Source organism: Melospiza melodia, chromosome 25 (assembly GCF_035770615.1).
Source record: "Melospiza melodia melodia isolate bMelMel2 chromosome 25, bMelMel2.pri, whole genome shotgun sequence".
NCBI lineage: Eukaryota > Metazoa > Chordata > Aves > Passeriformes > Passerellidae > Melospiza > Melospiza melodia.
Window position 1 is genome coordinate 11060084 of NC_086218.1, and position 15020 is coordinate 11075103.

General features: G+C 55.5%; 2 protein-coding genes across 2 annotated transcripts; both read right to left on the bottom strand.

Moving 5' to 3' along the window:
- Positions 1 to 2410: 2410 nt before the first annotated feature.
- On the bottom strand, positions 2411 to 5391 carry LOC134429227 (uncharacterized). The gene is made up of 4 exons (XM_063176348.1): positions 5197 to 5391; positions 4081 to 4138; positions 3137 to 3411; positions 2411 to 3060 (listed from the first exon to the last, which is right to left on the bottom strand). Exons 1-4 carry the CDS (start codon positions 5291 to 5293, stop codon positions 2777 to 2779), a joined length of 714 nt encoding a protein of 237 aa, XP_063032418.1. The 5' UTR covers positions 5294 to 5391; the 3' UTR covers positions 2411 to 2776.
- A 1022-nt stretch (positions 5392 to 6413) lies between these two features.
- On the bottom strand, positions 6414 to 11597 carry LOC134429168 (CD48 antigen-like). Its single transcript, XM_063176272.1, has 8 exons — positions 11484 to 11597; positions 11287 to 11347; positions 10359 to 10489; positions 8813 to 9106; positions 8469 to 8741; positions 8174 to 8200; positions 7451 to 7549; positions 6414 to 7251 (listed from the first exon to the last, which is right to left on the bottom strand). The coding sequence occupies exons 2-8, from the start codon at positions 11307 to 11309 to the stop codon at positions 7121 to 7123; spliced, it is 978 nt and encodes a 325-aa protein (XP_063032342.1). The 5' UTR covers positions 11310 to 11347; positions 11484 to 11597; the 3' UTR covers positions 6414 to 7120.
- Positions 11598 to 15020: the final 3423 nt, after the last annotated feature.

Here is a 15020-nt window from a genome sequence, read left to right on the forward strand (position 1 = left end):
ACCGAGAGCGATTTGTTAATTGGACTCTGGTGATGGTTGTTTGGATTGATTGACAAATTGGGTCAAAGCTGTGTCGTGACTGACTGGTCACAGGTTTTCCTAGTTAGTGTGTGGTATTAGTAATACAGTGTAGTGTAACTTAATAATAATAATAATAATGTGGCATCGCTTCATAATAATATTATAGCATAGCTTAATAAAGCATTTTACTCAGTCTTCTGAAATCAGGGACTCGGTGCACATTATTCCCACAGGGGGTTCATGCTGCCACTAGTGGCAGCTAATTTAGCTAATCACTAAACCCATTCCACTAATTTCAGTGCATTAACCGAGAAATTAGTGAACCAAAATCACACAAAATTGGTGTTTCTGTCCAGTTTCAAATACAGCTGCCACAGCAAGGAACAGTTCTCTCGTGGCTGCTGCATTCGGGGGCCATGTCAACTTACTGGGGGGGCATTTTTAAGGATGAGCTATTCTAGCATAAAAATAAAAGTTCTTTTAATCCATCTCCGGGATCACAGGGCAATGTTTTTAACCTCTCTCATCCCTTTCTGTTCAAACTTCTCATTGGATCACAGCTACTGCAACATCTGCTTATTTCAATACTGACGCTTCTCATGGCTGTGGTTAGAATGCTACATCCAGCCATGAGTTACAGGGAAAAACAAAGTCTCATATATCAAATGTATCTTCACCATATCCTTACAAAAGATGAATAAGGCATCTCCTCAGTCTCCTCCCATCTAAAATTTGATTCCTTCCTTACTGACCTCAGTGTCCCATGTTATTTTCTTTATATGTTTTCATCTTGTCCTTTTCTTCATCTGGGAAAGAATTACTGTTTGTAGGTTTGTTTGTTCTCAAGCTTTATCAACAGTGTTTGGAGTGTTGCATAGCACCAAAGGGTTGATCTCCTCCATCAGACAGACTCATTGGCTGCATCTAGCTGTGAGCTGCCCTGGCTGCCAGCGCTGCCCCAGCACCTTCTCCTTCTCCTTCTCCTCCTCTTCTTGGCTGGTAGAAAGAAAAAAACCAACTTGCTTTTGCTGCTTTTGCCCTTCTGTGTGCAGCACACCTGGCTAAAAGCAGCGAAGCGAAGCCCAGCGCAGGGCAGGCTGAGAGAACCCAGCCCTGAGGATTCTGGAGCTGCCCCCAGTGCTGGCCATGAGGCTGCTCCTGGTGTTGGGACACTCCTGGTGGCATTGGGACACTCCTGGGGACACGGTCTGGCTGTGGCATTGGGACACTCCTGGTGGAAGGCCCAGCTGAGGCAGAAACCTCAGTGTGGGGCCGGCCAGTAACCTGTCCCCAGGCCAGAGGAAACAGAGCTTGAGCTCTGTTGGTTTTTAAAAAATCTGCTTTTCTACAGAAACCAAGCCAGCAGATTGGCTTTTTCACAAACCCAGCCAGCAGATTGGCTCTGCCCCACAGGGAACCAACCCCAGAGCCCCTGGGCTCTCCCCCAGCTAAAAACTCAGCAATCCATTAAACCCCCATGAGGGGAGATGAGACAGAGTCAGGAGAACCCCAAATCAGCCCTAAATCAGTCCCAAATCAGCACCAAATCCACCCCAAATCAGAACCCCAAATCTGCCCCAAATCTGCCCCACCCTGGCTCTGTCCCCCCTCCCAGGTCCCACCTCCAGCTCCCCAGGGCTCCAGGGATGGTTTTCCACACTCACCTTTATTTTTACAGAAGTAACCTAAGGCAAGAATCACCAATAAAACAAGCGGTACAGTTACAGCCACAGCCACAGCTATGTCAGTCTTGTAGGAGGTACCTGGAAACGAAAGAAGATCCAGGGGCAACATCCCAAAATGAACCTGGCTCTTCGTGGCATTGGGGCTGAGGGGATTTGGCCCCAAACCCCACCCTGATCCCTCATTCCAGGGGATCTCACTCCAAGCCAGGGCAGAGGTGGTGCTGGACGAGGACGAGCAGCTTGGTGGAGGCAGCAGCAGGAGAATCCCCAAATCCCCAAACCCCAGAATCCTCAAATCCCAGAATCCCACAGTTGCTGGGTGAGAAAGGAACTCTGGAGATCCCCCAGCTCTGCCAGGACAGGGTCACCCAGAGCAGGGGACACGGCCAGGTGGGTTTGGGGTGGCTCCAGAGGGGACACTCCATGGGAAGAGGCTCTCAAACAGGGATGGTTTCTTGGGGTTGGGTTTGTGGCCACCACTCCTCGTCCCGTCCCTGGCACCTCTGGGAAGAGCCTGGAGATTCCCAGCAAAGGGATTTTGGGAGGAGCTGGAGGGTGCTGGGCTGGGGCTCCCCAATCCCCCTTCCTGGCTGGGCATGGAAAAGCTGCCCCGGGCATTCAGGGGCAACTGGGGACAATTGGGGACACTCGGGAGCGTGGCTGGACATGGACAGGGTGGCAGCTTACCTGTGCTGGGAGGGACCATGGCGTTTGCTGGTGAGGAGAGAGAAAGGGACACGGGTCAGAGCTTCCCTCTGCATCTGAGCCACCGCTCCAGGGAGAGCCAGAGCCTGGAGAGTGGGATCAGCCCATCCCATCCCCAAATCCCAGCTTTTCCTGCTCCCAGGCAATCAGGATCAGCCCATCCCAACCCCAAATCCCAGCTTTTCCTGCTCCAGGGCATTGGGATCAGCCCATTTCACCTTTCCCTTCACCTTTCCATGGCACTCACCGCAAGTGAGGTCAGCCCATCCCAACCCCAACTTTCCCATCCCATCCCAACCCTAACATTCCCATGTTCCTCAGGGGATCAGGATCAGCCCACCCCAACCCCAACACTCCTGTGTTCCTCAGAGGATTGGCATCAGCCCAGCCCACCTTTCCCCTGCCTGTGCCCAGCTCTCACCGCTGTGGAGCACCCTGGGGGTGGTGATGGTGACACTCTCATTGCTGACCAGGTTCTCTCCCACACAGTTCAGCAGCTCCAGCTCCTTCCAGGATGATTCCTTCACCTGCAGCATGGGGCTCTCCACCCGATCTTCTCCCTGAGCCATGGTGGAGATCACGCAGCAGCTGCAGGACTCGTGTGAGCAGTTCTGGGGTCTGCAGGTCTCCGTGGGCTCTGCCAGCTCCTCTGCGGGCACAGGGGTGTCACAAACCTCTCTTTCAGTGTAAACCCCGCCCCCCCAAACAGCACTAAAAGCACCTACTGGATTTCTGGTGTTTGAAGGTGGATGTTTTTCTATCAGTATGTACAGTGTAGGTCCCACCATCCCCTGTTGTCCGCACAGAGATGCAGAGCATGTCGCTGTCCTCATAGACACTATAATGGTCTTCTAATTCGCATTTATGAGAATAGTATCCATGAGAATTCACATACAATATGGGCTTCTCGTTTAAATAACAGACTGCTGGCTTCACTCTTCTGTTTTTGATGCAGTAGTACAGGGACCCGTGCAGTGAATTTGTCATGTCCTTGGTGTCACTGGCAGGGAAGAGAAAGTGGGGAGAGAATTTGGGATGAAGGCAGGGTGGAGGTCAGCTGAAGGGGGGATGAAGGTGGGCTGGAGGTGGGATAAAGGCAGGCTGAAACTGAGATGAAAAGGTGGGATGGAGTTGGGATCAAGGTGGGATGAAGTTGCTGAACCCAGAGGATGAAGCCCATCAGGGCTGGGGGTGTCTGAGGGCTCACGGGGGGCTCATGGAAGGGTCCCTGGGCAAAGGGAGAGCACGAGGCCACCCCCAGGCCGAGCCCCCTGAGCCTTGTGCCAAGGATGGAGCCCGGAAGGGACCTGAGAGGGAAAGGGGAACGAGGATTTGGGGATGGGAGGGTCAGGAAGGGTCACTGAGCAGGACAGGGCGCTCCTGGTCACACCTGCAGCTGCTCCTTGGAGGAGAATTTGGGAACTGTGGAAAGGTTTGGGTTGGGAGGGACCCAAAACTCCTCTCATTCCACTCCCCTAAAATCCCCAAACCTTCCCCCAGCCCTGCCCAGCCTTGGACACTGCCAGGGGTGCCTGGGGCAGCTGCACCACGGCTTCTCCAGGCTGACCACTCACTGTGGCCACAGGGAAGGGAACACTTTGAAACTCTGGACTCGCTGCAGCAGGGAAGATGGTTGTAGGTTTTGGGGGATTCTCCTCGGTTCTCTCACCTTGCACCGGCCCGCGGCCCGATTGTGCTGTGTGTTAGGACGGTGTTGTAGCACGTCCCTGGAAGTGACAAGAACCACAAATCCTCTGTGAGAAACTACGCTCGCTTTTAAAATTTTAATGGTTTAGTAAACTTTGACAAAATACAGCAAAGGAATGAATAAGGGAAAATGCAGAGTCATGAAAACGGATGACTTACATGCCCGGCTGCTTCCCTCCGGCATTCGCCTGCCCCGGACCCCAGCCCCAGCCCCGGCGGTGAATGTGGCTGGTCCGCGGCCACGCCTGGGGTCCCTCCCTTCTGCCCGCTCTACGAACCGCGCAGGGGCGCCCGTCGATCCCGGCAATCCCATCCCGAGCGCTCCCCATCCCTGCCTGCTCTGCTCGTGCCGGGAGCGCTGGGCGCTGCCATTGCCAGTCCGTGCTACGGGCATTTCCCGTCTGATCCACCCCGCAAATGCTCCCCCTTAGCGGTTCCGGCACCAGACCCGGCTACACCTTGGAGGGCCGAGACTCGGCGCGATGCCGTCCCCTCAGCGCTGAGCTCTCCCCTCAGCGCTGAGCTCTCCCCTCAGCGCTGAGCTCTCCCCTCAGCGCTGAGCTCTCCCCTCAGCGCTGAGCTCTCCCCTCAGCGCCCGTCCCGCCCTGCGCTCCGTTCCCTCGTAACCACAGCTCCGGCTGTTCAGGAAAACTCTAGGAGCTCAGTTAAAGGCAGCCCTCTCCAAATAAAAAGAGTTAGATGAAAGGATTGCTCTATTGGTGCTGGGAGCGGGAGACGCCCCCTGGCGGTGGCGGGAGGCCGGAGGAGCGGCGTGGGGCGGCTGCTGTGGGGGGGGCGGGGGGGGGGGGTCATGGCGAGCGGTGGCCGAGCGACGGGCGAGGCTGGGCCGCGGCGTGCAGCTCGGTGGCTGGGCTGGCGTGGCTGCCGGCCCGGCGGGGAGGAGCGGCACTGCCCGAGCGCCGGTACCGAGAAACCGAGCTGGAGCGGCGGCAGCACGGGGTGGACCGGGGAGCTGGGGCGCCCCGTGTCCCAGAACTGCGCTGGAGCGCCGGCAGGGGGGCAGAGAGGCAGGGAGGAAGGGGGCCAGGGTAGCGGGGTTCCCGGTGCGGTAACTTACCGACGTAGCTCCGGGGCAGCGACGGGTGTTCTTGGTCCGAGAGCGGCGGAGACGGCAGAGACGCAGCAGCGGCGGACGCAGACAGGTCTTGGGCCATGGTCGGCGCTGTGTGGCTGGCGGAGAGGGGAACCGAGAGGGCTGGAAGAGGAGCCGCGCTACCTTGCAGGAGACGGCCTAAACTGGCGCCGCTGCAAAACTGCGCAACCGGATATCGACCGTCGCTTTATCGCCTGGGCGGGCCCGCGATGACGCTGCTGGGCGTGCCCGTAGGGGCGGAAGCGGGAACGGGGCCCCCGTGATGGCGGAACCGGGGCAGCGCGGACTCACGGGGGGGCGGGAGCGGCCCTGCGGTGCAGTGGGGCGGCCGAAACCGGGGGAACGGGGGCCGGGACCGGGAGGGCGGCAGGCGGTGAGCAAGGCCTCGCAGATGGGTCTGGACTCAGAGTTTGGGTCCCGCCTCGGAGCTCTGGTTTCAGGCTGTGCTTGGCAAGGCCTCGCAGGTGGGTCTGCACTCACAGCTCCAGAGCGGTTGCACTCTCTGGTGCTCAGCATTGCTTGGGGTGTGTGGCAGGGTCCCTCCTTGACAGCTCAAGGGATGCCACGACAAAATTCCTCAAAGAGCTCCAGGGATACCACGGCAAAATTCCTCAAAGAGCTCCAGGTAGCTGTGGCTGCCCGTGCTCGAGGAATGCCAGGCCATTTCCTCCCAGAGCTCCAGGTAATCGCTGCTTGAGGTTTGCCTGGGCAAAATTACAGAGCTCTGCACAGCAAGGGGATGCCGTGCTCACGACACCTCTCAGGCAGCCATAACTGAAAGTGACTTTTATTAACTGTCCATGGAGAAGTGTCCCACAGGTGGGGAAGCTGAACTGGCCCTTCAGACACGTTTGGGAGCCAGTCTGTGGGAGAGACGGGGGGTAGGACGGTGGGGATGGACGGAGACGAGAGACCTCTGAAGCCAGGGCTTGGAACTTGTGGTTTATTGCAAAGGGCCTGGGTGCAGGGCCCTGCTGGGATTTGGGGTTTATTGCAAAGGGCCCTGCTGGGAGCTGCCAGCCACAGCTGGAACAGGCCCCAAGGAAGGGAGAGAGAGGTAAAGAGAGTGGTAAAGAGAAAGAAGGCAAGAGTGTGGTAAAGAGAACGAGGAAGAGTAAAAGAGTAAAAAAGTGGACAAAAGAGTAAAAGAGAGCAAAGTTCCCAATACAGTACCATAAATCTTCTTCTGTGCTGAATATCTTCATTCTCAGAATCCAATCTAATACCATATACAAATCCTATAGCATTTCCATACAGCCTATAACAATTATTACATCACCGTACCGTGTTACATTTTCAACCCTAAAAACTCCTCTTTGGACCCCTTCTGCTAAACTAGTGGGGTCTGCTCTTGGACTTGTCTGCAAGCAGAGGGTGTTGTTCCATCAAAAGCAGATTACCTTCAGCCAGCCACACCATTGTTGTTCAGGTGTTCAGAAACTAATTGAGGTATCTCAAAGCTTGCTCTCATTTCAATCTTGCTTATTGTTTCCATAGTCTCAAAATCTTTTGCCAGGCAATCATACTAATAAGGCTTTCCTGTTTTCATCTTCCCCAATATCTCCACAAGAAACAGTTCTTTCCTGGCTTTTAATTTTAATTTCCATGAAAGGAGGAAAGTCCATTGTGAGACAGCCATGGTTGTGCAGTGCTGCCCCGGCCACGAGGATTTTGGCTGGACTGTCTTGGCCTTGTGGCCACTCTAGATTTCGGGGCTGCTCCTGGTGCTGGTCCTGGCCCTGTGGCTGCTGGTGGCATTGGGACACTCCTGGTGGAAGGGGCAGCTGAGGCAGAAATCTCAGCATGGGGCTGGCCAGTAACCGGTCCCCAGGCCAGAGGAAAGAGAGCTTTTCTTGGGCTTCGTTGGTTTTTAAAAGAATCTGCTTTTCTACAGAGACTGTTCAGCTCCTTTGGTGTGAATCTTCGAACCCAGCCAGGTGTTTGGCTCCTCACACCTTGCCAGCAGATTGGCTCTGCCCCACAGGGAACCAACCCTGCAGCCCCTGGGCTCTGTGCCACCTAAAAACCCAAGAATGTGTTAAACCACGAGGGGAGATGAGACAGAGTCAGGAGAACGAAAATCAGCCACAAATCAGAACCCCAAATCCACCCAAATCAGCCCCAAATCCACCCCAAACCACCCCCACCCTGGCTCTGTTCCCCTCCCAGGTCCCACCTGCTGCTGCCCAGGGCTCCAGGGATGGTTTTCCACACTCACATTTATATTTACAGTAGGACACGAGGAAAATCGATAAAAGCACTGCGAGTTCAACCCTGACTATGATGCTGATCCAGATCCAGCTGCTGGAGTGGGCACCTGGAAAGAGAAGATTCAGGGGCAACAAAGCAAAATGAACCTGGCTCTTCCTGGCATTAGGCAGGGGGAATTTGGCCTCAAACCCCACCCTGATCCCTCATTCCAGGGGATCTCACTCCAAGCCAGGGCAGAGGCGGCGCTGGACGAGGACGAGCAGCTTGGTGGAGGCAGCAGCAGGAGAATCCCCAAATCCCCAAACCCCAGAATCCTCAAATCCCAGAATCCCACAGTTGCTGGGTGAGAAAGGAACTCTAGAGATCCCCCAGCTCTGCCAGGACAGGGTCACCCAGAGCAGGGGACACGGGGACACGGCCAGGTGGGTTTGGGGTGGCTCCAGAGGGGACACTCCATGGGAAGAGGCTCTCAAACAGAGATGGTTTCTTGGGGTTGGGTTTGTGGCCACCACTCCTCGTCCCGTCCCTGGCACCTCTGGGAAGAGCCTGGAGATTCCCAGCAAAGGGATTTTGGGAGGAGCTGGAGGGTGCTGGGCTGGGGTTCCCCAATCCCCCTTCCTGGCTGGGCATGGAAAAGCTGCCCTGGGCACTTGGAGACACCTGGGGACAATTGGGGACACTTGGGGACACTCGGGAATGCGGCTGGACATGGGCAGGGGTGGCATCTTACCTGTGCTGGGAGGGACCATGGCGTTTGCTGGTGAGGAGAGAGAAAGGGACACGGGTCAGAGCTTCCCTCTGCATCTGAGCCACCACTCCAGCAAAAACCAGAGCCCAGCACAGCCTCAAATCCCAGCTTTTCCTGCTCTCAGGGATCAGGATCAGCCCATCCCAACCCCAAATCCAGCTTTTCCTGCTCTCAGGGATCAGGATCAGCCCATCCCAACACCAAATCCCAGCTTTTGCTGCTCTCAGGGATCAGGATCAGCCCACCCCACCTTTCCCCACCTGTCCCCAGCTCTCACCGTCGTGGAGCACCCTGGGGTTGGTGACGGTGACGTTCCTGCTGCTGACGGCGTTCCATGCTGTGCATGTCACCGGCTCCAGCCCATCCTGGGGTGTTTCATTCACCTGCAGCATGGGGCTCTCAACCCCTGGCTGAGCCAAGGTGGAGGAGATGCTCCTGAAGCATTCCTTACTGCCGGTGTCTCCAGGTGTGGAGCAGCGCAGGCAGCAGCTGCAGCTTCCACCCGAGCAGTTCTGGGCCTCGCAGGTCACCGTGAGCTCTGCCATCTCCCCTGTGGGCACCGCGGTGTCACAAACCTCTCTTTTAGTGTAAAGCCCCCAAAAAGGCACTGAAAGCACCTACTGAACACCTGCAGGGTGAAGGTGGATCTTTCATCCAGAATGGTTACAGAGTAGGTCCCGGCATCCTCCATCCTCAGCTGGGCGATGCTGAGTGCGTGGCCATTCTCAGAGACAACAAAACGGGTTTTGAATTTGTCTTCGAAAAATATGAGTCGAGGAGGGCTCTTGAACACCACAGTCACTATGGGATCACTCCCAAAACTCCAGAGGGCCACGTTCCTGTCGGGGTTGTGGCTGCGGAAGGTCACAGAGCCGCCCACGGCCCCGATCACCTCCGTGGTGTCGCTGGCGCTCGCTGGGGAGAGAAGGTGGGGAGAGAACTTGGGATGAGGCTGGGATGAAGGTGGGATCAGAGCAGGATCAGGGTGGGATGAAGTTGCTGAACCCAGAGGATGAAGCCCATCAGGCCTGGGGGTGTCTGAGGGCTCACGGGGGGCTCATGGAAGGGTCCCTGGGTGAAGGAAGAGCACGAGGCCACCCCCAGGCCGAGCCCCCTGAGCTTCGTGCCAAGGAGGGAGCCTGGAGGGGACCTGAGAGGGAAAGGGGAACGAGGAGCTGGAAACAGCCTGGCCCTGGACACTGCCAGGGGTGCCTGGGGCAGCTGCACCACGGCTTCTCCAGGCTGACCACTCCCTGTGGCCACAGGGAACTTGGAACTATGGACTGGCTCCAACAGTTCCATGAACTTCGCATGTTGGGGGCACCAGACCTGGTGGGATCTCACCACTCCAGGTGGACTCTCACCACTCCAGGTGGACTCTCACCATTCCAGGTGGATTCCCACCATTCCAGGTGGGATCTCACCATTCCAGGTGGATTCTCACCACTCCAGAGGTGAGACCCCTTCCACCCTCCTTTGGATCAGCCCAGGACAAGGTCCAGGATCCCTCTGGAACCATCCCTTCCCTCCAGTGGCCCCACCATGCCCTTGGCTCACCAATTTAAGGAGGAAGGAGCTGTTCTTGTTATTTTCGCAACTTCCCATTTCCAATTAATCGTGTCACACAATTTATACCAGGAATGGAGTTCTCCTTCCCAGTTTTCCCAGCAGGGAACTGATCCTGGCCCAGCCCCAAGGTCGGGCTCGGAATTTCTGACTCCCTCACCCTCAGCCACCCCTGGGACACAAACAATGGAGCACGTGACAGGAAAAAGCTGCAGGGGAAGATAAGCGCGCAGGAAATTTGCTGAATACTGCAGCCACCAGGTGGTTCATGTGATAAACCCCCCCCGGAGGATGTGGGGAAGGGCTGGGGCTGAACCTTGCCCAGTTTCCCTCTTTTCAGCCAGAAAACACCCCAAGATGAGACCTCAGAGCAAGATGTCTGGAGAACATCCTGGAGCAGAGGCTGGACCAGAGATGGGCACCAGGGATGGACACCAGAGATGGCCAGCAGCAGGTTTCCATGGCAGCCCTGGATCCCAACACTGGGCACAAATCCACCCCGTGGAGCTGCTCTGGTGCTCCCACACAGCCCTCGACCCCAAAAACCCCAAAACCACCCCAAGATCTCCTTCCCAGGGAACAAGGAGCACCCGGCACTCACTGGGTTGGTGGAAGAGGACGAGGATGGCGAGACGAGCAATCCAAAATATGTCCATGGATGTCCAGAAACAGAGAGGATTTGGGGCACCAGCACCCAAAAATGCGTACCAAAAAGAGGAAGAAGAAAAGTGCCTGGGTGGAGAGGAGGTGGCTTTAGACGTGGTTTGTGACAAAAATGGAGCGACAAGGAAGAGCAATTCACATTCACACAGAAACTTGTGGTGTTTAAAAAAAAACACTCTGTTTTCAAGGGAAAAGGAGGAAACTCGAGGTATTTAAAACTGACCCCAACCCCGTTCCCAAGGAAAGATGAGGGTGGCTGCTGGGACAGAGAGTGTCACCGTGGCCAGTGTGACAAACGGCTCAGGTGCTCCGTGGGGACCAGCCTGGAGAGCATTATCCCAGAGAATGTCACGGTGCCCATGGAATTGGTGCCCATGGAATTGGGTCTCCAGGGCATCCCTGAGGAGCGAGGCTGAGCCCAAATCACGGAATGGTTTGGGTGGGAAGGGGCCTTAAAGCTGATCCTGTGGGCAGGGACAGCTCCCACCAGCCCAGGCTGCTCCAAGCAATGTCCAGCCTGGCCTTGGACACTCCCAGGGAGGGAAATCCATGGAATAACTTGGGCCAGGCCCTCACAGGAAACAATTCTACCCTAAATCCCTTCCCTGACCCCATTCCCCCTCATCTGGGCACTCATCCCTTGGGAAAATTCTCCCTCCATTTTTCCCGAAGCCCCTTCAGGTCCTGCCAGGCCACAGCGAGGTCCCCCCACAACTTCTCCTCTCTGCTCCCAGATCTCCCCGCCCGGGGGTCGCTGCTGCGGCAATTCGGGAATTGCGGGAAAAGCCGAGGCAAAGAGAGGGGCTCGGGGGGGGATGGAGAGGGGCTGGCTGCGGGTTTTGGGGGTTTCTCCTCACTTCTCTCACCTCACACCGGCCAGCAGTGTCATGGTGGTCCCTTCTCTTATGCCACTCTTCTTCCACGTTCCTGGAAGCGACAAGAACCACAAACCCTCTGTGAGAAAATACGCCTGCTTTCAAAATTATAAAGGTTTAGTAAACCTGGACAAAAAACAGCAAGGGACTGAATAAGGGAAAAGCGCAGAGCCAAAGGAATGAATTACTCGTGTGCTCGGCTGGTTTTCTCCGGCATCCGCCTGCCCCGGACTCCAGCCCCGGCCCCGGCGGTGAATCTGACTGGTCCGCGGCCACGCCTGAGATCCTTCCCTTCTGCACGCTCTACGAACCGCTCCCTCATCTGATATACCCCGTAAATGCTCCCCCTCTGGCGGCTCCGGACTGGCCGAGGTCCCGCCAGAGGGCCGAGACTCGGCGCGATGCCGTCCCCTCAGCGCTAAGCCCTCCCCTCAGCGCCCTCCCCTCAGGCCCCGTCCCGCCCTCAGCTCGAATTCCTCGTAACCACAGCTCCGGCTGCTCAGGGAAACCCTCTAGGAGCTCAGTTCAAAGGCAGCTCTCCCCAAATTCTTTTTCAAAGCACAGGAGAAAGGCTATTGAATATAACAAAGAAAAATATGACGGGATTGGTCTATTTCCACTAAGAGAGCCGGTGGGGCCGTAGCCGTGCTAGGAGCGAGGCGTGGGGCGGGGCGGGCGGCACTACCGCGAGCGCCCCGAGTGGAGGCCGGAGGAGCGGCGTGAGGGCGGCGGGGGGGCTGCTGCCGGAGGTCCATGGCGAGCGGCGGGAGCTCGGAGGCTGGGCCGCGGCTTGCAGCCGCTGGGAGCTCGGTGGCTGGGCTGGGGTGGCCGCCGGCCCGGCAGGGAGGAGCGGCACTGCCCGAGCGCCGGTACTGGGAAACCGAGCTGGAGCGGCGGCAGCACGGGGTGGATTGGGGAGCTGGGGCGCCCCGTGTCCCAGAACTGCGCTGGAGCGCCGGCAGGGAGAAAGATAGGCAGAGAGGCAGGGAGGAAGGGGAGCGGGGTTCCCACACGGTAACTTACAGAAGGCGATAGCACTCCGATTGGCCTTTTCAGTACCGGGGCGAAGACGCAGCAGCGACGGACGCAGACGGGTCTTGGGTCATGACCGGCGCTGTGTCGGTGTCGGTGGCGGAGAGGGGACCGAGGGGCTGGAAGAAGGGGAACCTTGCGGGAGACCTTGAGGGGGAGGCCCGGTAATGGCGGCCTTGGCCAGAAAAGGCGCAGCTGGAGCTGGGGCCGCTCTCGGTGATCTTCTGGGCGGGCCCGTAGGGGCGGAGCGGGAGCTGCGGGAGCCGGTGAGGGCTGAGATCTTCCGGAGGATCCCGGGGAGTTTCTGTACTTCCCCCTGTCTTCCTCTCCGAAGTGCCTCTCCCAGCTCCGTGCCTCAGTTTCCCTCTCTAACCTGTTCTCTTTCTCTAGCCCGGCCTGGGATCCCCCCATTCTCGCTCCCGGGGTTCGTGTTCCACCCTGCACACCTCGGTCCGAAGCGCCAAAGTGTCCCCGTGTCCATCGCGGGGGTCCCAAAATCCATCCTGGGGGCCCTAAAATCCATCCTGGGAATCCCAAACTCCATCCTGGGGGTCCTAAAATCCATCCTAGGGGCCCTAAACTCCATCCTGGGGGTCCTAAAATCCATCCTAGGGGCCCTAAACTCCATCCTGGGGGCCCTAAAATCCATCCTGGGAATCCCAAACTCCATCCTGGGGGTCCTCAAATCCATCCCTGTTCTCTGCCCTGTCCCCCCCCCCCGCCCCCGGGGGCTCTTTGTACACAGAATTTCCCCATTTTTGGGTCTTTTATTTAGCAAAGAAAACTCCTTTTGTAGCAAATCTGGTCCCTGTCACCCCCAAATCGGGGACAGGGACACCCAAATTTGTGTCCCCACGTCCTGGAGGATTTTGGGGGGGGGGGGGGGGGCACCTGGATTTGGGGTCCCCTCCCCTAATTTACCACCCCAGCAAATGATTCTTAATTAAAAAATTATTACAAAAGGCCGAAGTTTGAATTAATTTTATTTTTAAGCCTTTCTCCAAAAATTGGGGGATCCTCACCCTCGCCCCCTCCCACACTCTGCCATCAGCCCCGAGCTCAAACCCGATGGAAAGGAGGGAAAAAATGGGGAAAATCCTTAAATTTGTGCAAAAAAAACCCCATTTCCACCCACCCCCACCCCAAGCCAGAAACTGGGGTCCAAAATCCTCAAATTGGGGCTGAAATCGTCCAAATTTGGACCAAACCCGACAGATGAAAATCCCCAAAGTTGTGCCTGAAAGATGGAAATGGGAATGAAGTCCTGCAGATGGGGCTGGAAGGCCAAAAATGGGATTAAATTCAGCAATTTTTGGGGCTGGATCCAGGAACTGGGCACTGGAATTCTGCAAATTGGGATCAGAATTCCAAACACAGAAATTGGGCCTAAAATCCTGGAAATTGGGACCAAAACCCCACAATTCTGGACTGAAATTGGACCTAAAATCTTGTTTTTTTTTTTCCTGACACCCAAACTGGGCTGAAATCCTGGAAATTTTACTGAAATCCCCAAATTTGGGCAGGAAATAAAAACCTGGGTGTGAAATTCTGAAAACTGGGAGTGGAACACAAGGGTTTGGGCTGAAATCCTGGAACTTTGGGCTGACACGATGGAAGTTTGGGCTGAAATGCCAGAAATTTTACCAAGAGCGGAACCCATTGGTTTGGCCAGAAATCCTGGATTTTTTTTTTTTTTTTTTTTTTTTTTGCTGAAATGCTGGAATTTTGGGCTAAAATGCTGGAATTTTGAGCTGAAATCCTGGAATGTTCGGGGCTAAAATAATGGATTTTTGGGCTGAATTCCTGGAACTTTTGGAGCTCAAATTCCTGGAATTTTTGGGCTGAAATGCTGTAATTTTTAGTTGATAGCCTGAAATTTCGGGCTGAAATGTGGGAATTTTGGGCTGAAATAATGGATTTTTGGGTAGAAATCCTGGAATTTTTTTCTGAAATCCTGGAACTTTTGGGGCTGAAACCCTGGATTTTTTTGCTAAAATACTGGAATTTCAGGCTAAATGAATGGATTTTTGGGCTGAATTCCTGGAACTTTTGGGGCTTAAATCCTGGATCTTTAGGGCTGAAATCCTGGATTTTTGGGGCTGAAATGTGGGAATTTTGGGCTGAAATAATGGATTTTTGGGGCTAAAATCATGGAACTTTTGGGGCTGAAACACCGGATTTTTTTTGCTAAAATGCTGGAATTTTGTGCTGAAATCCTGCAATTTTTGGGGCTGAAACACTGCAATTTTCGGCTAAAATCCTGAAATTTCAGGCTGAAATCCTGAATTCTTCTTCCTATAATCCTGGAACTTTTGGGGCTGAAACCCTGTTTTTTGTTTTTTTTTTGCTGAAATCCTGGAATTTCAGGCTGAAATAACGCATTTTTGGGCTGAAACGCTGCGATTTCTGGAATTTCAGGCTGAAATAACGGATTTTTGGGCTGAAATAAGGGATTTTTAGGCTGAATTCCTGGAACCTTTGGGGCTTAAATCCTGGAACTTTTGGGCTGAAATCCTGGATTTTTGGGGCTGAAATAACGCATTTTTGGGGCTGAAATGACGCATTTTTGGGCTGAAATAAGGGATTTTTGGGCCGAAACGCCGTGATTTCAATCCAGCCCCCCTTGCCCCCCAAGCGCCGCCCCCTCCCCACGCCCCCTCCCGTCCCTCCCCAGGTTTGGGGCGCAGGAAGAG

Excerpts from the sequence above, each read along its gene's own strand:
- LOC134429168 (XM_063176272.1), bottom strand. The coding sequence starts at position 11,309 with ATGACACTGCTGGCCGGTGTGAG. Across the intron at positions 10,490-11,286 it reads ACACTGCTGGCCGGTGTGAG|GCACTTTTCTTCTTCCTCTT; the intron begins GTGAGAGAAGTG and ends CTCTCCACCCAG. Across the intron at positions 8,201-8,468 it reads CCCCAGGGTGCTCCACGACG|CAAACGCCATGGTCCCTCCC; the intron begins GTGAGAGCTGGG and ends TCTCCTCACCAG.
- LOC134429227 (XM_063176348.1), bottom strand. The coding sequence starts at position 5,293 with ATGGCCCAAGACCTGTCTGCGTCCGCCGCTGCTGCGTCTCTGCCGTCT. Across the intron at positions 3,412-4,080 it reads GGGCCGCGGGCCGGTGCAAG|TGACACCAAGGACATGACAA; the intron begins GTGAGAGAACCG and ends CTTCCCTGCCAG. Across the intron at positions 3,061-3,136 it reads CTTCAAACACCAGAAATCCA|AGGAGCTGGCAGAGCCCACG; the intron begins GTAGGTGCTTTT and ends CTGTGCCCGCAG.